The sequence below is a fragment of the Myotis lucifugus genome, unplaced genomic scaffold (genome assembly GCF_000147115.1).
Source record: "Myotis lucifugus unplaced genomic scaffold, Myoluc2.0 scaffold_3, whole genome shotgun sequence".
NCBI classification, from domain to species: domain Eukaryota; kingdom Metazoa; phylum Chordata; class Mammalia; order Chiroptera; family Vespertilionidae; genus Myotis; species Myotis lucifugus.
In genome coordinates, this window is record NW_005871051.1 from 24,695,265 (window position 1) to 24,722,508 (window position 27,244).

At 40.2% G+C, this 27,244-nt stretch overlaps 1 protein-coding gene across 1 annotated transcript in view; it reads right to left on the reverse strand.

Moving 5' to 3' along the window:
- Positions 1-977: 977 nt before the first annotated feature.
- The window catches only part of SPHKAP (SPHK1 interactor, AKAP domain containing), a 97,824-nt gene continuing 71,557 nt past the window's right edge, over positions 978-27,244 (reverse strand). The window contains exons 4-12 of the mRNA XM_023759486.1: positions 24,869-24,928; positions 23,169-23,303; positions 20,829-21,084; positions 15,754-19,519; positions 10,256-10,441; positions 8,400-8,486; positions 6,281-6,333; positions 6,007-6,191; positions 978-1,170 (exon numbers count right to left, since the gene is read on the reverse strand). Of these exons, the coding sequence (XP_023615254.1) occupies positions 1,027-1,170; positions 6,007-6,191; positions 6,281-6,333; positions 8,400-8,486; positions 10,256-10,441; positions 15,754-19,519; positions 20,829-21,084; positions 23,169-23,303; positions 24,869-24,928 (4,872 nt within the window). The 3' untranslated portion in view covers positions 978-1,026. The remainder of the gene's footprint in view (positions 1,171-6,006; positions 6,192-6,280; positions 6,334-8,399; positions 8,487-10,255; positions 10,442-15,753; positions 19,520-20,828; positions 21,085-23,168; positions 23,304-24,868; positions 24,929-27,244) is intronic.

Genomic DNA, 27,244 nt, shown 5'->3' on the forward strand with positions numbered 1-27,244 from the left:
TCTCAAAAGACTTTCCTTTGGGGGGGAAAGCTTGCCCTTAGGGTAAGAATTCCGTAACCATGTTAACCACCTAATATAGAGATGGCAACAAGACAATCTTTGACCTCAGCTGAACACCAAGAGTTTTCTGATTAGTTAGGAATCCAGGTATTGTTGAGGAAGTGTGGAATAGTTATCAGTGGGTTGCAGTAAATAAATAAAATCACCTCAGTAGAAAACAGTGATGATACTCTTATATTTCTGTTAACACCCACTGATATTAGTCTGAAAATGGAAATTTTTTATAAGTTCTGAAAATTTTCCAGTCATATTTTGTGTTCACCTGGGCTGACACCCCTGTAATCTGCTCAGAAAAGTAACATAAAGGATACCACATAGTTTACAAAATTATTTTGACAAGTGACTTTCTTTCCAGTTGATCTGCATAATAGGTAACATTACACATTTTATTTTATATTATAAAAATATGCAACAGCAGCTTTCTTAGAGATTGGGGCTAGTTATAAGCTTCTTTTTTTTAAAATTTTTTCTTTTTGTTAATCCTCACCCGAGAATATTTTTCCATTGATTCTTAGAGAGAGTGGAAGGGAGGGGGAGAGACAGAAAGAGAGTAACATTGATTGGTCGCCTCCTGCATGCTCCCAACTGGGATTGAGCCTGCAACCCAGGTATGTGCCCTCAACCAGAATCGAACCTGGGACCCTTCAGTCTGAGGGCCCAAGCTCTATCCACTGAGCCAAACTGGCTAGGGCTATAAGCTTTTAATTTCAGTCCTTGTAAACTTTCAGTTTTCCAGCCACTCTAATAAAACTCTTTTGAACTCACCCACAGGTTGTATTGACTTGTACAGATCTATATTTTGCTTTTCCTCTGATTTACTCCATGGGCAGTAGCCTTGAACAGCAGATTTTTTTTATAGCTCTGCTAATGGGATGCAATGTTTGAGAAAGTTTAGAGCATTTAGAACAAATCACTATATTCTAAAGTGAAATAAAGAAAAGGAGTACTGTACAGGGCCTAGCTGCCTTATCCTAGTCCCAACAGCCAGTCAAAGAGACTCGGGGCCCCATCTTTCTGCTCCTCGCGCATTCTGCAGTACTGAACAACGGCATGGAAGATGTCCCCCACTTTCCAGGACTTCTGGTGAACCAGCCGCACGACATCTAGAAACTAGAGTAAAGCATTGAATTAGAACTCACAACGCACAGCGGATCCTCAAAGTCCACCTCATTCAACCACTTCTCCAAAGCCAACAGTTCTCCAGGCTGCTTTTGAATATCTCTGGTGCCATGATTCTATTTTCCAGAACAGTCAATTTTCATTCTAGACAGTTCTGTTCATTGGAGTGTTCTTTCAACTGAACTGGAATTTTCCTCACAGCAGTTGCCATTCATTGATTGAGAGAGACTAGATGGAAATCTTTCAAGAGTCTGTCTTTTAAACATTTAAATGGTTTCCTCTTGTCTGCTTTTCTCTGGAATAGACTTTCTCTGACAGGACTGTATAGTAAGTTCCCCAATTCTTTCTATTTGTGTCACAGATAATCTCTCATTGGATGTATACATTTAGGCTCAGTAAATCAAGTGCTAAATTTTTGCATTGTGTCTTCTACTGGTTCTTCATTCCATCTTTGAAATTCCCCTCTGCCATCATCAAACATGAAGCAAGAGAGGTTGGCTTTTCATTGAAGCAGGAAAAGGAAAGCTTGAGGAAACATCCTAGATCTATCACCTGATTATTGCTTCTAGCTTCAATTAACCACAATTTTTAGAAAGCTTTCGAGTGCAGATAAATTGTGAGCTGAAGTGTTGAAAGATGGGGAAGTGGTTATAGATCATTGCCTTCATGATACTTTGGGATGGAGCCCAACCTGAAGACTTTCCAAACTCCTTAGTAAGATACTTTTGTAAAAAAAAAATTAACAATTATTAAAAGCCCAAACCTCTAGGACAGTGATGGCGAACCTATGACACGCATGTCAGAGGTGACACGCGAACTCATTTTTTGGTTGATATTTCTTTGTTAAATGGCATTTAAATATATAAAATAAATATCAAAAATATAAGTCTTTGTCTTACTATGGTTTCAAATATAAAAAAATTTCTATATGTGACACGGCACCAGAGTTAAGTTAGGGTTTTTCAAAATGCTGACACGCCGAGCTCAAAAGGTTCGCCATCACTGCTCTAGGAAGTACTTTTACGTAAGTAATCTCATTCAATTCTGTCAACAACCCTATGAAGTAGGCATTGACAAATGAAAAAACCGAGAGCCTGAGAGATGAAAAGTTGGTAGCACAATGCATGGTTTTCTAGCACGCCAGCCCAGTGCGGTTTCTACTCCAGCACCTGCTCCATTTTGGTGGTAGGAGAATACGGCATTGATATTTATTTGGAGTACTTGGAGAAAGGACTGGCTTGGGTTTTATGAAGAAAAATGACCTATTAAGAAGATGAAAGAATATATGCACCCCTATGCTCATTGCAGCTTTATTTATAATACCTAAGATCTGGAAACAGTCCAAGAGCCCATCAGTAGATGAGTGAATAAAAAAGCTGTGGTGCATTTACACAATGGAATACTACTGGGTCATAAAAAAGAAGGAAATCTTACCCTTTGCAACAGCATGGATAGACCTGGAGAGCATTATGCTAGGTGAAGTAAGCCAGTCAGAGAAAGACAATGCCATATGATTTCACTTATATGTGTAATCTACTAACAAACAAAATAGAAACAGACTTATAGATACAGAGAACATATTGACAGCTGTCAGAAGGGAGGGGTGGAGGAGTTGGGGGAAAAAAGAGAAAGGATTAAGCAAAAAACAAACAAACAAAAAGCAAAACAAAAACCAAACTCATAGACACAGACAACAGTATAGTGATTGCCAGAGAGAAAGGGGTGGAGGTAGAAGAGGGTAAGGAGGGGTGGGGATAGATTGTGAATGAAAGATACTTGACTTTGGGTGTCAAACACACAATACCATATACAAATGATGAATAATAGAATTGTACACCTGAAACCTATATGGTATTATTAACCGGTCACCCTAATAAAGTCAATAAAAATAAAAAGATGAGGATTGTGGTTTAGTTACTATTTCTTCAACATTTCCTTCTAGGATTTTTTGCTCAGCTCTCTTTGTGTTTGCTCAGATTTTTAAGACCAACCAGAAACTGAAATGCTAATTTCTATCTGTCTTTTTCCTTCTCTCCAGCTTGAATTTGTTAATTCATTTCAATTACTGAGAAGTCATCTTCTAAAGAGTTCCTATTAAATTATGTTTCTTCTTGCAGCTGCGATGGCACCAACTATTTGCACAGTTATAGAAATCAGTGCTTTATTGTGCTCACTTGCCTTGTGTTGGCTTAATCAGAATAAAGCAATTTTCTAGGCTAGAAAATGAAATACTTAACTTTCAATGCATGGAAACATAAACATTATCTCAAAGAGTTTCAGGATAATATAAAAAGGGAGACAGATGGGAGGCCAATGGCAACTATGTTATAGATAGAAATCCCTCAGGGAAGAATAGCATCTTAGCCATCTTTTAATATCTTGTGTCTGTACTTAATAGATACTCAGTAAATATTTGCTGATTGACAGGAGGTATGAGTGTTCAAATGAAGTCAAACACTTTCAAAATGATCAAGAAGACTATTTGGAATATGGAGTGACATTCAGAATCATTACAGGCAAACCTTGTCTAAGTATTTATTTTTGAGTTCTATGTGATATATTTGCACAGATATAATTAAAAATAAACATGCATATCTTGGGGCTACTTACTCAATAGTTTTATATTGATAGGAAACACATAAAAAATGATTGGTGGCCATGGATCTAGGCAAAGGCTGAAGAGAGCCTAGACTGAGGCAAAAGTAGTGGGCAAGGAGCAAAATAAAAGCTGGTCATGGTGCATGCCTCCTATGGACCAGCGACCAAGAGCTAGCATTGTGGGGGTGGATACCCAGGACCTCTCTTCACTGTTAAACTTTTCCCAGAAGGCTCTCTGCCACAGACCTTTCTAGAAGCCAAATGCCAGCTTCTTGCCATATATTTGGGACCTGCTAAAGGAGGGTTTCTCCATGTGGTGATGACTACAGGATGATGCTGACTGACCCAACGTTGTCAAAATGCTCCACTAGCAAGGCCACTGTGCCAGTAATGTGTAGAATCGTCACAGGCTAGAATCTGTCTCATGATTTCTAAATCTAGGTCAATATTGCAATAATACAGCTTTCAAAAAGGATCTGGTCCCACTAAATATATCCTGCTGGGAGGCAGTGATGACTTAATCCCAGACATCAAGACCTTGAGACATCTGCAGGGCTGATGAGCAGGAAGGCCTTACACTTTCTTTTCTTCCTTCACTTACAAAGCTTCTAGCTAAAAATGAAACTGTTTCGGTGAAGAAGCCAGAAAAGGACATTTCCAGCTCATTACCATAGGCTTTTAAAAGTAGCAGCTGGTCCTAGATATTTTATTGTGCCTGTCAATGTTATTGCCTTGGTAACTTCATAATCAGTTTTCATAGATCAAGGATCTGGGCTTTTCTTTCCAATTAATTGAAAAAATAAAAGTCAAAATTGTTCTTTTCCTGCCATTTCAGAATCATTAATAATTAGATCCCCTTCATTTATGCCATAGCTGGCATTTCTTGAGCAAATGTGTTGTCTTAGGAAACTAGAAGAATTTACATCCTGTGATGGTATGTCATTGGTAGACGCATTTGAAGAAAAGTATCACATGGCAGGTGGTTTTTATATTCTCAGGTGCATTTACTAAATTAGAATGTTTACCAAATCATATGGTGGAATCTATGGGAGCTGTTGCAAACTGTGTCAGGTTGCTTCTTTGGAAACATTCAACATAGACTTCTGAAAGCAGCTACCTTCTTTGGCTCTAAGTCAGAATTCCATTACATTAAGCACAAGTGAGCTGGTCTTCACCTTGCTCCTGCAATTATGGCCTGTACAGCTGTGGTTCTCAGCCTTCACTGCACCCTCAGGGACCATCAGGGACCTTTGGAAAACCCCAATGCCTGGGTTTCATCCCAAGAGGAGATTCTGATTTCACTGCACAGAGCATGGGGAACTCTACAAGCTCCCCAGGTGCTTCTAGCACACACTGAGTTTGAGAACCATGACTAAAGGATTCAGTTCAAGAACATTTCTTATATTTATAAGCCAAGAGACATTATCTATTATGGACTAAAGGTATTCATATATTGAAACCTTAACCCCCCAGTGTGAGTGTATTGGGAGGTGGGGCCTTAGGGACATAAATAGGTTTAGATAAGGTCTTAGGAGGATGGGACACCCATGGTAGGATTCATGCCCTTATAAGATGAGGAAGAGAAGCCAGAGCCTTCTCTCTCTGCTGTGGGAGGACATAGCTAGGAAGAGGGTCCTCCCCAGCAACTGAATCTGCTGGTACCTTGAACTTGGACTTCCCAGCCCCCAAACTGTGAGAAATAAAAGTCTCTTATCTAAGCCACTCAGTCTATGGTATTTTAAAGCAGCCCAAGCTGACTAAGGCAGTATCTAATTCTTCCTTGTTTTCCCTTCCTTTGCTGTGTACTTCTTCAAAACTGAAACTTTAAGGCAGTGGTTCTCAACCTTCCTAATGCCGCGACCCTTTAATACAGTTCCTCATGTTGTGGTGACCCCCAATTCCATTGTTACAAATTGAACATAATTAAAGCAAAGTGATTAATCACAAAAACAATATGTAATTATATATGTGTTCTCCGATGGTCTTAGGCGACCCCTGTGAAAGGGTCGTTCGACCCCCAAAGGGGTCGCGACCCACAGGTTGAGAACCGCTGCTTTAAGGGTTTTTCTGTTTTTCAGAAATCAGTCAATATCATTTTCACAAGGCTGGAGGGTAAAGTTGGAAATACCATAAGGGAGATATGTTAGCTAAATTAATTTATCTAAAAAAAGTCAAATTCACACAAATAGGGACTAAGCTTCATTGATATCCACACACAGAACAGGGTACCTTCTCAATTCGGTTTTCCTGAGATTTCTTAAAGTAGATGGTCGGGATCCCGAGCTCGGAGGCAGCGATCCACTGCAGAGTGGCGCGAAGCTCCGCGTCAGGACACTCTGGCTCCAGGTCGAAGTTGATCACCAGCATGCTCCCCTGGCGGCTGGCGGCTCCCACAGGTGCTCCCGAGGCACATTCTAACACAGACAACCACACGGCCTTATTTCACTTTCCACAGGGAGATCGCGGGCCAATTGTGTGTCAAAATTATGGGAGCACGGCTTACCCTCTCTGCTTTCTGACTGTCCTTTAAGAATCTCCTTTTCTTCTATTAATTCACTTTGGAAGAAAACAACAGTATATGATTGGCAATGGTTAGGAAGAGTAAGCTGTGCATGGAAGATGAGGCGATGGGTTTTACTGATCTAAAAGCTTCTGAAGTTTTATTCTGTGTTTATCATTTTCATAGACTGAAGTGATACTAGAAAAGTACTAATTGTGTCTATTATGTAGGACTATTGAGTCTTCAGTAAATACCCTGCCCCTAAAAAACGAAAAGGCCAGAGAAACTGCATGGTTCTAGTGGGGAAAATTAGTCTGGGAGACTCTGAGAGAGGCATCCTCCATTAACCTTCAGAGGCTCGAACAGTCCAGGAGAGATGATGTTAACTAGATCTGATAGAAGGATTTAGGTCTTCTGTATTTTACCTGTCATTTAAAGCATCACATGCCTCTATCTTGATACAATGATTTTTTTCTACATTATGATACCAACATAAATTTGCATTTTAGTCTAGGAAAATATTTTTTTTTACATGACTATAGTTTTTTAATCCAAAATAAGGGAAAAAATAATCAATGAGCTGTAGAACTTAAATTGTATAAAATATCTCAATTAGTTGACACTTTTCCTTTTTATCAGGAGAGTGTAGTAAGCTGGAGGTGATTTAGAATTAAAGATTCATGACTGAAGTGAGTATTTCATTATAGACATATTAAATATTTGAGGTGTTTTTGTATAGTGAGTACTTATTAGGGAGCCCTGAATACAGTGCTTCCAAAATGAGAACATATGGCCCAATAGTTAAAAGGAATTAACCATTTTTGGGAAGCCCATGATTGTCCTACATTTTTTTTCCTGTCTTAAATATGTTTTCTTTTTATGAGAGAAGATTCCCTCTTACATTTTATGTTATTGCTAAGATCTGGCTGATAAATTTCATTTTATTCCTAAAGTTGAGAGATCCTTGTTGTTTTTACATTCACACCTAATAATTACATAGGATGGTCAGTTTCCTCAGGGTCTAGATTTCTGCTAGATTTCTATGTGAGTGACATTAAGTGAAATGACAGATGGTAGGTACAGTTTCTGCTCTTACAGAGCTGAATGATGCTATGGGCGGTGGTGGTCTTGGTTTTCCCTGAATTTATACAGTCTGTGGGATTGTAGGCTCATACCACAGAGAAAGATAGCTAAACAAATATTTCCTGAAAAAGGAAAAGAAATTTGTCCTTTTATTTGTTTTGGTTTTTGGTTCTCCCTTTAGAAAACAAACCCAAGATAATATGTATGTTCATCTCATGAATCATGGCCTTGGGGAACAAGAGAGCATGAATGGCACTTTCAGTCACTAAGGAGTACTCCCTCAGGCAGGATACTTGATTAGATCGTAAAGCAAAAATGATTTAGCTATACGGAGTAGTTGATAAAATACCTCAGATGAGAGAGCAATTTTTTTCCTATACTTTATTTACATTTTTTGGAAATTTCAGAAATATTCAAATAACAAGCTAAGTCATCATGATAAAAATAGATTGTAACTCATTTAATTTTCCAGAAGCATCACAATTCAGGATGTAGTTCTGACTTCATGTTGCTCTCCTTATATTCTCTTAGTGCTTTTCCTCCTTGCTCTTTCAGAAGGTCCTATGGTGTAGGGGGCAGAGTTACTGTGTGGGAATGACACATCTTCATCATGGCACCATTTGGTGTTAGGCAAAACCTTTAGTACTGACAATCCCTGGGGTCTACAAGTCAAGGAAAAGCCATCACACTTGGTTGGCATCACATGTTGGTTGGCATGGTACAATTTAAATGGAATTTTTGCTTCTTGGTGTCCAGTTAGGTACAGTGACATATACTTCTGACTGTATGGATGAGCTTTATTTGAAATGATTATATTATAGAGGACAGATTTGAAATCTAGAAAGGAGGTGATGGTAGGCTAGGGCTATTCTAGGCTTGAGTTCTTGCTCCAGTGACATGGAACCACACATGCCTGGGAACCACGGCAGTACAGACATCATGAAGTCGGTGGTTGGGCACGACCTGAATGATCACAATGGATTGCCAGATGGAATTGGAGTGGCGGTCTCACAATCATTGCACCTCCATGGCTACTTACTTAATCATGGGAGAAGATGGCATGCTTTCCTGATAAATGTCCAGGTCCATAATGCCAAGACTGCTAGTGGCACTACTGTTGCCATTGCTGACAAAGCAAAAGTTTACATATTAATGCCTGTCTCCACCACCTGGCCACACCTCTGACACCGATCATCTACCGTTCTCACGGGTCCTCCCTTTAGTGCTCAGGAGAATATTGCTTCGTGTCTCCAGGACTCCTAAATTGATATTTATTTCTGACCAAATTAGGGGACACATAACTAAAGACATTTTTGGCTCAAGCCAACCACCATCGATGTTTTCTAATTTCTGCAGTGGTGTTGCATGGGGTAGATCATAGTAGGTGACAATCAGCATGACTTTTTTCTTCCTCATTCTAGTTATAGTGGAGATGTTTATCTATTAGCAAAAGACCCATAGAGACTAATATGCTTCTGAGAATGCAGTTTGGGGGAGTTACTGGAATGCTGAGCTGCCTGCTTTTGACAGTGGGCACATATTCAGGGGACTTTTCTGAGGGGCATTCCACAGGATGTGCACTTGGCTCATTTTTTATTTTATTTTGGGGAACTGCAGAATGCACACGTACAAAGTTGAGGAATGCCAAGTTTTATAGCTCATTTATCTTAAAATCTTTGAGAAACAGCAACATCTGCTACCTTATGAATCATGGAGGAGGGATCATGTATTGCATCATTGTCATAGGTTGCACAATCAACATATGGTCAAGTTACTAACCTGAAACTTATTTACTGAAACAGTAGAGTTGAGCTAATTTTTAGGTTCTGTCTGTACTTTCAAAGGGGAATGAATCCAATTTTACCAAACCCACTAAGTTTCCTCACACCTTTTCTATTGTCCAATGACATCTCTTCCAAGTAAGGATTCCCAAGGGTGAGAGCTGGTGTGTTGCAAAGGGACAGACTTCCCTGGGGAGCACCATGAGTAACCAACTACACTCCCTCTATTTCAAATTCCTGTCTTGGTTTTTGCCTGGGGTACTGAATATATTCACTGATTGAAATCTGATGACTCGGATCTTACACTGAAAGTAATTAATCCTATCAATGTCTGCTACTTCCAAAGATCAAATTCTCTCTCTCTCTCTTTTTTTTTTTATCTCTACCTTGTTTTTTGAATTTTGGACAAATTCCTCAACATCCAGAAATTTTCCCAAGACTGGCAGACTGAACTACCAGAAATAAAACTTTCAAGGATCAAGACACCCAGATGTATCTGAATCCCCATATCAACTGGACTCTGGAGAGTCTCCAGTATCAAACAAGACTTCAGGCTGAAACATAGAGATTCTTTTCATTTGTTTTTTTTTTTATCTCATAGAGGGATAGTTTTTAGTTTATCTCTGCTGACTGGCTGGGATCTAATCAGATCCGACCTCTTATTAGATCCTCTCTAGTTTTTCCAGAGCAACAATAGAGGGCAGGACAGAGAAAGCAGAGGAACAGTCAGGCCAAACAACACAACAGTGTGGAAACACTTGCCTCATGTAAACCCAGCCTGGGTTGCATCTGAAATACAAATGAACCAGAAAGAAAGTATCAAACATACCAGGTGTAATAGCAGCTCTTATTAAGAAATTCACAGTTGTCATCACCGAATACATTAGCTGGGGCTTGCAGCTTATTCTTAACCTTGGCCAAGGTAATTGAAGCCATAATTGCATATTAAGATAACCCTCAGCACAAATCATGATAGGCAGGCAACCTGACCCAGTGGGAGCTTTCTGTTTTTTGCACACTCTACTGGGACCCTTTGCAGAGAACCATTTAAAATGCATTTCTGAAATATGTGTGGAGACCTGTTTCCCCGGGAAGTCAAGTGAAGAGCAGGTACCTCATGGATCGCTCACTGAACTGCAGAAAGCTACTTGTGTCGTCTGGGTTGTCCTCCTCGTTGGCAAGCTGAGACCAGCTGTCTGTGCTCTCCCCACTGCTGACGGGAGGGTTGGGAACCTCATCCGGGGGTCTGCCTTCTGTCGGGACTTCAGCCTCTGGTACATCGCTGGCATCAAGGCTGTCACTGTATAGATGGTAGAATATTATTACCAAGAGTGGGGGGAAAAAAGAGTGGGAGCACAGACTGAACTTTTCACAGGACCTCGCGCTGGCTGCTGTTGAGCATGAATCTCTGCCATACTGAGCAGGATGTTCTTGCACACAGGTGTGGTCTTTCTTTTAGGTCAATACTTCTACTTCTGCTGGTGCCCTAGGTCCCATTTTGTCTTTTCAGGATAACTCCCCATCAGCTTTTCCCACTTCTTAATTTGATCTCTTTCTTTGAACTCCCTCCATTCATTTCAGAAACGCCTGTAAGCACCATGGTGTGCACATATAAGAATTATTTAGGGGCAGTGGTATTTGAAACGAGATACCCAGAGCATCCTCCCCTGAGTTATGATTCAGTGTTTTTGCAGAGAGGCCCAGAAAGCTGTATTATAAACAACCACCCCTGGTGATTCTAATGCAAGTAGTAGGTGGACCATGCTGGGAAAATTACCCACCCCAATATTTGATGGGGCTTTCTCTGCTGGAATCCTTTGAAACTTAGGCTTCAATCTCCAGAGATTTATGTTTGCTTTCCTAAGGTTTTATATGTAGTGCTATTAACCTGAGATTGCTTTCAGGTAAGTTACCAGTTTTGGGGTTCCCTGGACCGCCTACATGCTACAAATTAGACCTCTAAACATGCATTAGGACAGGCTGTAGTTATAAATTCTTAGGGGATTTTTTTCCCCTCTACCCAGAGCCCTAATCCTGAAATATAGCTTTTTTTTTTTATCAGCTCCCTTTGCTTGTGGGTGATTCTTTTTCCTAAATTTACATTGGAGATAACTTCAAAATATGAAGGTTGGTGTTAATTCTAAGTCTTAACCATTTACCATTTGCTGGAACCACAGTGTAATTTCCCACTTCCCTTTAGCCTTTAGAAAATAAACTCATATATTACTGAAACTGACAAATGCTTCAGGAGCAGGTGCAGAATCAGCTTTAACTCGGCACTTTTGTTTCCAGATCCTGTCATTTTCTGCCCCTGAGATGATGGTGATGATGACAATCCTATCTAATAATAGACAAACATGGTAATTAACCGTACCTCCAACACGCTTTCCATTGGCTAATCAGGGCGATATGCAAATTAACTGCCAACCAAGATGGCCGTTAACCGCCAACAAAGATGGCGGCTAATTTGCATACTGCAGGCAGGGCGGGACAGTGCCATCCCACCTGCCCCACTTCCATCCAGGCCTGCTATTTGCGACCCGGGCAGCAGGCGGCCCGTATGGGAACAGACCCAGGCCTGGTGGCGGGACTGCAGAGATCAGCCACTGGCCACGCCCACAAATGGCCCTCCGGGGGGATCCCTGGCTGGCAGGTGCTAATGCACCGATCTGCCAAAACGCACACCCAGGCCGCCTTTGCCCTGCCCGAACTATGCAGCTGGCAGAGGGGAGTGGGGCTGCTGGGAGTAGGGTGGGAACTTCCCGGGGTTTGCGTCAGGCAGCCCAGAGCAGAGTGCAAACTATCCCCGCTGGTAGCTGCTTGCTCATTCACTTACTTGCTCATTCACTTACTTGCTCATTCATTCACTCATTCACTCACTCATTCACTCACTCAGCAAACCCTCTCAGGTCCATGGCACCAGGCCAGGCACTGAAGTTGAAGCAGGATAAGACAGAGCTATGTCCTCAAGATGTTAGTAATTCAGTAGGGTGAAGCAGGCACATGAACGAGGCAGTTGTATGCACAGATGCAGTGTACTGGGTTCTGTGAGGGCTGTAACTAATGCCGACTTTGTTCTCTTGATAAAATGGGGCCTCGGGAGCCAGGCCGCCCAAGCCTGTAGGCCTGTGCCTAGGCCAGGAGTGGCCGGGGTCCCGGAACATGACAGAGGGTGCAGGTCGGGCTGAGGGGTCTGGCCCCACCCCTCACCCTCACCCCCGAGTGCACAAATTTTTGTGTACCGGGCTACTAGTTATTGATAATAATGTTAAGTTCAGTCTTGTATTTAAAAGGATGTTTATTATATTAATCCAGAATTTATAATTGATTCATAGTGGGAGAAGTTTTCAAGCTAACTTGAAATTCAAGTCTCACTTCATATGGCTCGCCCCTTATCTACCTTTTAGGTCTCATCTCAAATGCCAGCAGCCACTTTGACCAATTAGTTATTCTCTATCACACTACTCTTTATTTTTGTCTTGTCACACTCTACAATAATTTACTTTATAAAGAGATTTTTCATGTATGTTGTTTGTCTCTCCCACTGCTGTGTAAGACTGATGGGCACAGGCACCAAATCTCTATATTCTCCTGCATTTGAAGCCCCAAGGATAGTGCATATTAATGGGTATCAACTATTTGTTGGATGAATACTATTTTTCTTGAAACAAATATAAATGAATGCACAACATAAAATATGTTTCTAAAAAAGTCAGATGATGTTGGTGATCTTCAGAATCTTAGTTTAGTGTTTATACTGTGGTCCCAAACTATCAAAAAGTTAGATACTATTCTTTAATGATCTCAGATAGGGTGGCTGAGTTAAGCACACATTGCTGCCCAATAATAGAATAATATTTTTTTCCAGAAATCAAGAACTGGAATACCTCACATTATTTAAACTCTTTATAATCAAAGGATAATTCAGGTATCTGGACAGATGTGGTGGCCTAAAATATAAGTATTTATATTTGGACATGACTTCCATAATATATTAAGAAGTGGTTAGTTACTCTTTTATAAAATAAAAAAGGAAGTGATTTTTATTTCAGTATGTTGAGATTTTATGAAGTTTTTAGTAAGAATTATGAAAATGTCCCCCAGAGAGTAGCCTAAAAATATCTCCAGGACATGACACCTCCCCACCTCCAAATAGAATTCAGAGGGAATTGAGTTCTGTGTTTAGCTATTTTGACACATCAAATTTCATGATAACAAATCCTAGATTAGAAAATGTGATCTAAATATGACTAATTTCTCCTCTTTCAAATCCTAGGAAGTTCCTTTTTAATAAAATTCTCATACTATTCATTTGGGAAAATAATCTCCTGGAATTAAGGCAACCCTATACCCCAACCCAAACAACAATAACAACCATAAAGCAAACATTTATTGAGTTGTAGGCACTTAAGAATCCTCTTATGAAATTATTATATTCCCATTTATAGGCATGTAAACTGAAGTAGAGAGATGAAGGCACTTGCCCAAGGTGACATGGTTAAAGGTTAGTTAGTGGAGTTCATGTTCTATTATTTATATTGCTCCACAAAGAAAAAAATATATTTAACATTTAGTAGTCCTTACATTTTGGGAGCAGACCCATCTCTTGAATTTCTAAGGCTGATGATTCCACATTTTCCCCCCTTTCATTATTGGAAAACAAAATCAGAAATCCACATCATGAGCTGAGAGGATTTGTGCTTGGGTCATGTGTGTGAGTCATTATATGGAACACAAAGCTAAATCAGTTGGAGGCTTTAATCATATGCTTTTCCAAAATTTCTACAAGCCTCAAGGTTGTAGCTATTTTAAGCACACTATTAGTGACATTCAAGTAAAAATTGTATAATGAATTTTATTTTACTGTAGTGACAATCACTATTTGATTTGAACCTACAACCATAAATCTTGTTAAATTAGTTCATGAATGTTCCTTAACTAGGTCACCTTCTTTGACTAAAAATTCTTAGCTGGTTTATGATTGCTGTGTTTAAGAGACTTTAAATCAAGTGTTCTCCATTTCTTGCTATCTCAAGTTAAAGTAATTTTAAAGAATTACACATTGGCTCTTGTATATCTTTACCTCTTTAATCACTTTTAAAAATTTGTAATTCACCATACTTCCTAAAGGTGAATACTATGGTAAAGTATGGTGCTCCTATAAAACTTTGATGAATGTTTTCTATAGCTGGAGAATTACTGATATATAAGAACTTGTCTTCTTGGTCATCTTAGCCTATTCTTCATTTGGTTTATATTTGTGTTCTTTTGCTTGTATATTTTCATGCTTTCTTTCCTTCAATTTCTTTCAGGATTTAATTCAATTGGAAAGCTAAGTTCTTAGCACTGAGGGATTGAGAATGAAATATTTATATGCATCTGAACCACACACCACCCACACCTTGTAATGATACCTTATAATGATGGGGAACATCAGCACCTAAAGATGAAGCCCTTTAGCTTCCCTGGTGAGGGTGGGAAAGTACTGGGGACATTTGAGGGCTGATGAATGTGATGAAGGCTGTGTTCAACTTGTTTATTGTAACTAACCACTTAAAAATCACAGTTTCTTTGTGCAATAGGCACATGTCCCTGAAGAGCTATGCAGGCCATTTCTCATCCTATGTTTTCCATAGATAGAGCTTAATTTTTGTTTTCTTCTGTGTTTTTTTTAACTTTAACTATAGACCAAAAATTATAAATGATACAATGGTCTCATATTTAAGAATCCTATGAATTTTCTATGAAAAATGGGAGCTGTAAAAATAACTGACAGTTTGTTAGCAGCCTGAGAGAAATAATTACTTTGCCTCAAATTCAAAATACATTACAATTTTTCTGAAAAAAAATTGAAATAACAATACTCTAGAGTTGTTTTGCCTCTAATGCTGCCATAATTATACCATGCATCTAAAGGGCCAGCACTTGCAGGACATGGTGACCTTGCAGAGATTTTTATAACAAGGCAAGAAAGGAAAACTTGAAAGGAGAGGCCTTAGAGAAAAATGATATCAAAATATTTAATGTCATTTTACAATATTAAAGTTTATTTAAATTTAAAATTTTCAAGTAGATTAGTTGGCATATTTTTTCTTTTGCTTGAAAATTGCCATGCATGAATTTTTTAAAGTAGCATATTATGGGCAATTAATTTTAATGGGGAGAACAATACCCTACCTCAGGGGTCCTCAAACTACGGCCCTGCGGGCCACATGCAAATACAAATATTGTATTTGTTCCCGTTTTGTTTTTTTACTTCAAAATAAGATATGTGCAGTGTGCATAGGAATTTGTTCATAGTTTCTTTTTTAAACTATAGTCCTGCCCTCCAACGGTCTGAGGGACAGTGAACTGGCCCCCTGTTTAAAAAGTTTGAGGACCCCTGCCTAGCTCCTCTATTATGTAAATGAATCCCATTTGTTTTAGAAATTAAAAAAAAATACTTCCATCTTTCCATTATTATAAGTTCTTCTTAACCCAAGAAAGCCATTTATTGCCTCAGACATTCAGTTCTTGCATCAATAAAATCCCTAAGATTTAGAATAAATATGAATTAAGATGCAAACTCCAGTCCCATGCACTCTTATGGAGTCTCACAGATCATTCACTCACCCATAGTTTTGGCAGTTTTTCTTCTCCGTGTCTCTACCCCTCACCACATCTGGGACTTTCTCATCGTCTTTCAAATGCTCCTCTGCTCCTTCCAGGGGGCCACACTTGGAAAGGCTGTGTTCAGGTTCACCAGCACACTCTTCTCTCTGATCTGTTTCAATCTGAATCAAAGGCACTTCCCTTGAACAAAGTGATTGCCTGGTGTGGTTTATAGAGACGCCATCATGGCACAAGGAAGTTTCCTTTTTAGAACTGAAACTAAGAGGAGCAGCTTTGCTTGGAGAGGACACTGGGGGATGTTGGCTTTCGGTAACAGAGTCTTTCCTCTGGTAATCAATAGACTCCTGGACAAGAAGAATTGGCCCACTTTGCACTCTGCTCGAAGCTAACCTGTTTGCACACTTGTCCACTTGCAAGGAAGGGCCACCAGAAACAGGCTCAGCATCAGCCTGGGCATCATCCACTATAATTTTGTTCTTCCGCATGAGGGCCTCGATTGAGTTTGCCCATGTCTCATGAATTAACATGGCTGTGATCTGGTCAGTTCCACCTCTGCGATACAAGCAAGAATCAGATTTGCAGAGCCCCGTTGAGGAAGCACTGCTGACTGGCTGTACGCTCAGGAAATCTCGCTGGTTGTTTTGAGCAAAGCCATCTAAGGAGTTGGCTTTGAATGGCACATTCACTGTCAGCCTGGCGCCCAGGGATCTGCCATCTGGCATAGACGACTGTCTGTAATACAGTGGGGATCGCAGAGAAGGTGACAATAAACCAGCCGTCCAATCCTGGCTGCTGCGTCTGGAGAAGGCGTTCTCTTTGCTTTCTCTTTCAATGTCCCTCAGCATGTACCTGTAGAACTCCTCGGTGATGCTCTCTGTGCTGGACTGCTTAGAGGGACAGCTTGACCTCACACTGAGGTGGTCATTTTTCCGGCACACCTGCTGCATAGCTGAGTTCACAATGCTGCTGGCATTCTTGCCCGCATAGTAATCCAGCAGCAACTCAAATCCTCTTCCTTCATTCTCCATCTGATTCACCATGAACCTGGAAAACTCATCGGTGATGCTCTCACAGCTCGATTGCTTGGAGACAGAGCTGGCCCTGCTCACTGGCTGACTTAGGGTGCTCATTAAACCCAGGCTGTTGACATAGGCCCTGGCATTAGAGTCCTCCTCGGCAATGCTTTCACAGCTGGAGGCCTTCAGCCGGTTCCACCTGTCTCCACTCTGTAACCGATTCCGGGGAAAGCTCTGGGCTTGCCAGACGCCGTCCACCATGGTAAACTCTGTCAGGTTCATGATCTTGGCTGCTACTTCGTTTGCAAAGACACTGACAGAATCTTGGGTGTCCTCAAGGTTCATTGACTCGTCCACAACCCTGTTCATCAGCTTCTCTTTAAGCTCCGGGTGCTCATCTGTTTTCCTCTTGATCTCACTGAGCCGTGGTGGCTTGTGTTTCCTCACAGCGGCCCCACTGGCCTGACTCTCCTTCCTCTTCAAAGATCGGCAGGTTAGGTTCGGGGTAACCAGAAACTCGGTCCCTCTTTTCCATGCGCAAAACCAGGGTTGTTTTCCCTTTGAGTTGTCAAGGCAAATTGCTGCGATTTCAGTTGCCATGGAGACAATGGTCTCTGCTAATTCTTCGGCAAAGTCTGTAATGCTGTATACCTCTGTGTGTTTTGCCTGCAGCATGGACTGAGCAGGAAGCAGCAAGTCACTCCCTAACAAAGACAGATTAACTTGAACTTCATTGTTTAGAAGTGAAGCACAATTGTACTTCTCTTGGATGTTGGGACTGCAGCTGTCCTCAGCATCCTGGGAACCGCTGCTGCACTTGGTGGCTACCCGTGTCCTTTCTCCCTCTGAAGAGGCTCTGCATTCATTCTCATTGTGACTCAGTGTCTCATATGGGTTTATTATATCCTTTCCCATGGTTCCTTTCAGATAGATTTCCTTGGGGAATATTTTAGCAGTTGAAGAACCAGGCATTCCGGGACTACAAGACAATTCAGATTGCAGCATGGGGTTCTGGAAGAGGCCTGGCTTTGCTGAACCCTTGCTGTCTTGCTTTGGAGGCATGTTCTCTACAAGGTCATTGATAACAAGACTAGTGCTACGTGGATGAATATGTGGATGGCTGCTGGAGTATTCAGTGGCTTTAGTCCATGCTTGACTAGCAGCCTGATCAGGTGGCTGGTTGCCTAGATCTGTTTCCCTCCATCCAATGGTTTCCTTAGAAAGGAGAGTGGGACATTCACCATGCTGTACAATATGGCTCATCTTCTTGAGTGTGAAACATATCACATTGAAGAGCAGTTGATTTATACTTCCCATTACGATGTCCAGAGTTTCAGATGAATGCGTGCCTTTGGGGTCGATTCTTTTATTTTGCTGGGGAATTTCATCAATGCAGTGCTTCAGAATCATATTGGACAGAGCATGTGCCAGTTCATTTCCAAGCGCATTTTCTGAGCACAAGATCTGAGGCTTGGAAGCCGTTTCCATAATTCTTCTGTGCATTGATTCCATGAGGTCTCCAATGCTGCTGTAGGCATCAGGCCTTATTAAAACCAGAGCGGCCTCTTTGAACAATGCCTCTGCAATGGCCTCATTTCCCAGCGCCATGCCCCTCCCTGTTGCTAAATTAAAAAGTGGAGGAATTGCTGCAGAAGACACAGCTGCAGACAAGACTCCACTTGAAGCTTCAGGGCACTTCACCTGTCCTGCTTCAGCCAGGCCACAGACAGCGACGGCACTGGCCACCTGAGTCATGCCACACAAAGCAGATGGAAACGAGTATTCGCTGATGGAAGGTTCCTTGAGTACTTGGGAGGCTTGAGTCTGCAGTAGGTCGTTGCCACCTGGTGGATGGTTGGAAATAAGGGATTCTTGCTCCATTTTTAGTCTTTCTGTGGCCTGTGGACTGGAAATAGTTCCAATCACAGTGGCTGCACAAGCTAATGCTACCTCTAGAGCACTCTGGGGGTGTCTGCTGGCATTCTCTCCAGAGGGGCCACCTGAGTTTTCAAAAGAGACTTCCATCTCAGGCCACGTAGAGATGTCTGGCTCAGGGGCAGCATTACCGCCATCGGGACTCTGAACAATGACGATTTTGGGGAGCTCATTCCATGACTGAGGGACCACGATATCTTTTGTGGAACAGCGACGAGGGAACAGAGCACTTCCTACAGAGACACTGACTGCAGTTTCCTGGGGTAGTGTAGGCTGAGACTGAGATAATCTAATAAATGCATCTTGCAGCACAGATTCTGCTAAATTTGTAGCATACTCGCCGGTTGTGGCTTCTCCATCTTGTATGGGAAGAAGAGAATTTGTTCCATCTTCATGGTCTCCTGGGTCTAACTTGTGGTCATGCTCCATGACAGTGCCATGGGCAGAAGGTCCATCTTTCTTAACCACCTTGGAGAAATAAGCATTGCCTGGAATACAGAGTGCCTGCAATTTTTCCACTTGATCTTTAAAATTTTCTGAATAATAGTAATTGGTGGCTGTCGTCTCATTCCCTGTAGTTTCACCTTTCCACCCTGATAGCTTAGCTGATGGCTGTAGACTCTGCAAAGTTGTGTCTTCTGCTACTTTCCCCAGAGATGTTTCTGTTTTAATTAACGACGTGTGGTATTGGCTAATGTATTTGTCTTCCAAAGTATAAAGTGACTTTTCCTTATTGTAATCCCAGCCCTCCTGAATGATTTCCTTTGGCTTTTTACTTTCCATAACATTGGCTGAAACATTTATATTCTCATAACCTAGCGAAGAGAAAATGAAGAGCACAATTACTTTTTGAATAGCAGGTTCTCGTGAGCCTAAAATAATTATTTTCTAAAAATGCTTTAAAGCATCAGGTATCCTCCCCACATCCTCAAATAGCATTTGAATGTTTCTCCAAAAAAATGTTTCTTAAAGAAAAATGAATCTGAAAAGGCTTTCTGTGCTTCCTTATGGAATGCTGCCCAACAAAATGGGTGTCAGTGCAGAAAAGGAGTGCAAGCATTATCGCAGAAGAAGGCTTTTGGGAGCTGATAACTAGTCACCATCCTTCAGGGGCAAAGTAAGCCCCAAACTGCATTTATGACTTCCAAGTGAGTAAAGAGGGAAGAGAGAGGATGTTTACAGCAGCCTCAATCGTGAGTGTTGTTACAAAAATGTGCTCTGAAGTTTTCATAGGATTTTCCCCAGGGTCAGTGACGACAATATCGGGGGTATCCCTTCCTAAGGCTAAGAGTTGGGGAGGGAGTCCATTGTTCACTGACCTCCACTAATAAGTCAATAGAAAGAGTGAATAAATGAGTACTAAGCACTTTCTTGGGTTATTTACTTCTATCTTCACCATTTGCTCTCTCTAGTTCTTGATTTAATCTTGTGTTGTTTTGTACAGTAACATGCTGTACAGGCTTGTAGCCTAGGAACAATAGACTACAGTACAGCGTAGGTCTGTAGTTGGCTATAACATCTAAGTTTGTATAAGTGCACTATGATGTTAGCCCAACAATGAACTTGACTAACAATGCATTTCCCAGAATGCATCCCCCTGGTTAAACAGCACACGACAACCTCATATCATACTTTTAAATATATTAGTGCTACAGGAACTACTATACTCCCAAGTTATGGATAAGGGCTCAGAAGACTAAACAAAAACTAGATAACTGGCCCCAGGTTTCACAGCTTCAAAGAGACTCTGTTAGGATTCAGGCCAGTCCAACTCAGCTTCAACAAGTAAGTGGCTTTGATGGAAGACTTAGGGAGGTTAACTTTCCTCCCAGTGATAGCCTCCATCTCTTGGCAGCCAGGAGGATTTCCCTTTAAAACACACGCATTTTCATCAGAACACCTAAGGCATCTTTAGAGAGAATGGAGCCATCTAACCATTAAATCTAAGTGCCTCAGTCAGCATCTTCACCAGTTTTCTCATCCTCTTTTCCTCCCAAACTTAGTGAAGATTGGGATGTGTCATCCGAACTGATGTGGCCTGAAACTTTTCTAAAATTGCATGTAGACATTTTTATAGGGTGACTAATTTCAGCATGCACATTTGTTTTATTGGAGCGTTCTCACCGTTCCTGTATTCTTCCACCTCGCTCTCCTCCTCCAGGTGCTCAGATGCGGTGAGAAAGTCTTCCTCGATTGAAGACAGGGAACAGTTCGTGTCATCCTCCACCTTCAAGATGTTTGTTTCCAGGTGGAGCTGCCGCTCCTGAACCAATTCCAGGCCAATCAAAAATTTGTTGATTTCAAAGATGATGCAGTTGGTACTGTTTGGTCTGTTCCCCCTTGCACACTGGACCAAGCAGATGTCTGGCAGCCAAGGATACTAAAAATGGAGAGAAAAAAGGCTTTTATTAGAAAAAGAAATTAGAAAATCATTGACTCTGACCTTTCTTCTTCCCTCAATCTCTCCTGTTCGGAGTGGAGACCTTTAAAATATTTGGAACATCTTCTAGGCTTATTCTGATGAACTGCTTGAAAAAAATTCAAGTGCTATTTGGGAACACAGAGTACCTAGGAGAAAATTTGACATAGGGGAAAATAGACCAGTTGTACCACATATTTTTGTTCTCTTCTGTCAAAGCAAAAATTGCCCTGGGCAAAGTTAATCAGGTAAGGAAGACTTTCTTCAAAGCTATTAAAATAGGGGAGAGAGGCCAGAACTGAGTCAGACCACAACTCCATTGAAACAAAAGATTATTGGGTTTTTAAGAGCTGGTGTAGAATTATAGTCTACCTGTGCTCAATAATTGGCTTTGCCCAAAGGAAAACTAAACTTTTTTGTATCTTCATGATAGGAGACAGTTTTGCAAATTGAAGCAACTCTCACAAAGGCCTAAATTATTTTTTAGGTACCACAGTCCCTATGTTTTCATAGATCAGCAATATTGGGGTAGCACAGCAATACCAAATCTCATCCTAGTCAACTATTGCCAATACCTGCTGGTTTAGGGATATTCTCAGTTTGGCTGTCTTGTCCCATTAAAAGGTGCTTACCTACTGGTTCAGAAATGGGCACATGACACATGAGAGCTAATAGGACACAATGAGACTTTTCCTGGGAGCCACCTGGAAGAGACTCTCTTTCTTACGCAACTTGAATCCAAAGGATATTGCTTTCTTGTGAGAAGAGCTTGTCTGACAATGGGGTATACAGAGAGAAAGCAGAAGAGAGGCCACAAGAGAATATGCATATAGGATGACATTGTTCAAATCCCTGTATTTAATCTACCCACTGGATTTTTTAGTTACATGAGACAATGCATTCTTTCTGTGCTAAGTCAATTTTCTGATACGTTTAATTAGAAATCCCAACTAAAAGGACTGGTCTAGAAATATTCTTAAAACTGAGGTTTGTAAATTACTTTTGGTCATAATGATTTTGCCTAATATAAAGAGAGGATATTTAGAGACATTTCTGTGTTCTCTTTTCAGACAATTAATTTTTTCACTAAGGAAATGTATTATTAGATTGCCTCCGAGGATTTTGTTCTAGTCTTGCTTAACAAATTGTAATGGGCTGTGCATACATTTTTACAAAGCATCAGGAGTAGAGCAAGAAATAGTGGGTGGACCTCTGAATTTTTTGATAATTTGAAATACTGAAGAATAAATTATTTAAAAATTTGCAGCAAAACTAAAACCCAAGAAAGGACAATTTGAAGAAAAACAAATGCTTATTATCTTAATCTATAGCTTTCAGTATAAACATATCTTATTTGAGAAAATTAGCAATCTTTCATACAATGTGCCTTTAGAAATCTTTTATGTATTTTTCTGTAAGTTGATTAAACACTTTGCATATTTTTATTTTTCTTCAAATAAAGAGTATAATAATGATTTATCTAATAACAATGGACAACAGGGTGTTGGATGAGAACAATAATTCCTACTTTATTTTTAGTAGCATTCTTTTCTTTTGGAAATTTCATTCCTTGGGACCAAGAAACTCTATTTGCATCCTGGGGGCTGCTATCTTATACTTACTACTTGGCTGTTTGGTGCATCCTAAGAACTAAAAAACATCCAGAAAGAAGAAACTCTGGGATTCTGGGACCACATAGTATGAATTAGAATTTTGGTGTTATTCTTGTGACAGAAGACAATTCTGCTTTTTACTACCCAGTATATTTTCAGAAAACCAATCAATGCCTAGTGTGTCTGCTCTAGTTTAAGTGCCACGTAGCACTAGGAACTTGAGTTGATGTAAAGGAAGGTCTGTCAAACTCTAAGTTGCAATATTTCGGAGAAATACAAATGAACTATTAAATACAGAGACGTTCTTATTTTTTATGCTATAAGAGTTTATGTGAGGCATCTATTTGGGGTTCATACTGATATTTGCCAAGAGCCAACCATTGATAACATCACTAGTGCATGAGCACCTCATCAAGAGCCTATACTTCTTACCTGTGAAACTTTAAAATCTGCCTGGAGATTTCCAGATGTTAACCCACTGAGGAGGACAATTTCATTTTCTTTTGGTTTTTGGACATTCATGGAGCTGATAAGTTTTGGGAGATCTGGTGAAACATTGACCAATTTCTGTAGAGCAAGAATCTTCATTAGTTTAGATGATTTCTTTTCACTTCCAAAAAACTTCCCCAAAACTATTTACTTACAAAAATAATGTACTCATATAACTATTTATAGGATAGGTTACTTAATCTACTAAATTATTACTAGAAGAGATGGTGTGAAAATGAAGCATGTGTTTAGATTGGTAGAAGCTACAAATTGTAGAAGAGTCTTTAAATATAAAGCTTTTAAAAGCTGTTAGTACTAAACTTCCAAAAGTTAGTATTTAACAATTGCTGTCACACCACAGGTATACTTAGTAGATTAGAAATTGAGTTGTTTTAAGTCCTGGGGTAAGAGACTTATTGATTAATAATCATCTTATTTTCTAATAAAGTCAATAATAATACCAATAATAAAATAATTACTAACATTGATCTTGCTCTCTGTACTAGGCAATAAGCTAACTAAAGTCTTTAGATGTTATATTTTACTACATTTAATTCCCACAACACCCCTATAGGGATTAAGTACCACTATTACATTTTTTTTACACTTAAGTAGTCTGAGCTCCAGAGAAGATTAAGACCTCACACAAGTGTATATATCTAAGTCAGTGCCAAAGTATCTACTCTTAGCCATAGCTAAAAACGGCCTCAAATCACTCATATAAATCCCCAAACATCCAGTTCTTATGATGGCAACTTGCTTTGGCATCTCTCTTTGATGGACACTGCTCCATAATCCCATCAAATGAAATCATATGTACAATTTATTTTGAAAACCCTTCCACTACTACACAGATGAATGATATCTGGAACCTACTGGAAAGCTTCAGATGAAGCATTGTCAAAAAACAAAAACATCACAGAAATCCTGAGTAATTGCAGGTCTACTGTTCTGTGATAATCAAGCTGCAAATGGCATGCTGTTATACATTAAAAGCATTACATTCAATAGTGAGATCAAACCATCTGCAGCTCTGGGCATGAATCTATCATCACACCAATCATTCTTCCCATTGTGTCCAGAGGCTATAGCACAAAGGATGGCGTGAGCCTTCAAGTTCCTGTATGTTGTCAAGGATTTACATCAGGATTCTCACAACTTTGGACTATCTTAGAATACGTAGCTGCTGCAGAGTGTGAAACGTTTGAGCTCCAGAGAAGCATAGGACTGGGAAAGGAAGGTTGGTGATAAAACATTTGACGATGAAAAAGCAGCAGGAAGCAGCAACCCTGAGAGCCAGAGGAAAGGGCTGGAAAAACCTTGGAAAAGCTGTCTCAGACAGTGCTTGAGAGTGGAGAAGGGGAGAGCAGAAAAGGACACTTTAAGGAAATGGTGAGAGGAGGTAGTGCCTGCTGGGAGAGTAGCTCTGTCTCTTGGGAAAACAAATTTCACAAACATGAGGCAGGCAAATTGCATGGGAAGGTGAAGGAAGGGGGTCAGGGAAATGGGCTGTGATGAAACCATCCAATTAAACAGTCCCCTACAAAATGCGCATCATTTAGAGATGAAGTCCTGTTGGTTCTCCCATCAGTGCAGCCCACCCTTGTAATGAGCTCCTGGAGAGCCCGAGTCCCCAGTGTTACCTGTTGCAGGTGCTCTGTGCTGCACTCATCCTTGTTCACATCCAGGTTCACAAAGCAGACCTGGGAGAGAGGGCAAAAGAGGCAGTTAAGTAAGAAACCTGGCAGTTCTTGAAGAAAGCAGGGATCAACTGGGGGCAAATGATTTGAGTTTTACACATTTAATATTGTTGATTGAATATGTTATCTTTGGGCTTCTATGCCAACTTTTCTACCCTGGTCATAATTCCCACTGATCCACCAAACGCCCTCTTCCTTTCATGGCCCAGCAAACAAAGCAGTGTCTTTGTATTAGAGTCAATGTAACAGTTACAACAAAATCTTCAGTTTTATAAAGGGCTATCGAATCTCACGAAATAGAAAAAAAGACTTGTAATACTCTAAACCTCTGTTTGTAACTGCAATAAACACATCTTCCCATTTCTCTATTTCCTCTTCTCATTTCCTGCTCCCTCTCTCACGTTTAATATAGTGTATGCTAAGTGGATTTCTCTTTGTTTCATGGTTTTAAGTTAATTTATTTAATCTTATTACATAGCTGGCCTCTTTTTAGCCATCTTAAATACATGTCTGAATAGGTTAGAGCATAAAAACAACAGCTACAATCTTAAATAGTAATTCAGAACAACAATAACTTAAATCTCAAACACATCCCATAGATAAAAATGTACTATGGGCATTCAGAGGGAGATGGGAAGAAGAAAACTTAAAGAAAAGTTTCAAGACATAAGATACACTCTTGAGAGTTGGCTAGGATCTTGGTGGGTGGGAAACAGGAGGGTGTCCCTGGGAGGTCAGGTAGCATGAGTGATACTTGGAGATGGAAAGTTCCACACACTGTAGAGAAGCAGGGAGGGAGACTGGGGCGCAGAAGGGCCTGCAGAAAGGGAAGAGTCAGAAACAAGGTCATGGAAGGTTCACGTTAAATGTTATCATGGGAATGAGGCTTTATAACATTTTGCTAAAAATCATCCAAAGGTATTTACTAGTATTCTTAACAAGTTGGTTTGGCCATGTAAAACTGAGAACATTAATTATCTGGCTATTTAATCAGATGTTTGGACTTAAGCCCATGCCCACAGGTATATGGAGCTTTCTGATTTCAGTAGTTGTTCATGGTCCTGGTTTCTCAGAGTCCATACCTTTTCCTTTGAGGTTAAAAAAACACCAATACATAATAAAAAGATTTTGGGAAAGTCCTTAAAATAGTTATAGATTGCTGAAGTGTCAAGACCACTACTTTTTATTCTCCCCAACAATGGGAGATTCCTGGGCTCACAATATCTTTACAATGTGTCCTCAGAATGCTGTTGTTGAGAATAACTAGATGGCCATGTGGGGGAAGAAAGTGCCACCTACACTCTCATTCAGAGGTCCTCTTCCTTAGGGTTAGTAAGATGGGTAAATAGGGAGGAAGTGAGCTGGAGTTCCTTTGCCAACAGAAGCATAAAGGGTTCATGATCTGGAGTGGTTTCGGGATATTTATATAACAGCAGTAACTTTGCCCTTGGAAAACTGGTTCAATATTCGTTAGTACTCCAGAGCTTTTAATAGAATGCAGCTGGGATGGCAGTTACTGAATTGATTAGACAATTTTCCATTCTCCTTGAAGAAAGGTGCACTACCTTGACCCTGGGTTCTTATTATCTTATATCACCGTGGGAGCGGGCAGAGACCAAAGAAAGGCATCTGTAATAATGACTTCTCTGCTCTCTGATACTGTCTTTAGTTCTCTGAAGATGAACTTACTTTTCATTCATTTCAGGCTGTAATGTGAACTCTGCCTACATTTGGAGGAAACTCTTCACACTTACTAGCTGGGACAAGACGGAAATAAAGCTAGATATAAGCCAACCACTTGCTTATACTTGGCGCATATATCTTTCTTTGGGGATGATCCAGGTTTTTAGGGTCTGACGTACATACAATTTTGGGAGACCCTCTTTAAGAGAAAGAAAAACAAAATTGAAAATTCTAACTTAGGTGTGAAAGTGAATATTCATTTCTTTAAAAGGAGAAAAGAAATGGCAACAAATTTCAAATACAAAAAGGCTGAGAAATACTGCAAGCATGACAACTTCCAGAAAAGTGATATTTTAACCAATCAACTGCCAATACACCTCTACAATACTTTTCCCCTACATTTTAGCTCCATAATATCTGTCTCTTCATATGACAGCAGCTTTAGATTTTCTCTAAAGGGAATAGAAAGATAATCCAGTCTTATTGTTGTCTGCATATTTTTTCAGCTTCACAAACCTTTGCTGATAATATCTTATACATTTTCCAGGTTGATGACAAATTTAGTGGGAAACCACTATAAAATTTCTTGGATATATGGGTTGTTATAGGCATACCTATTACTTGTAATACAGGTTT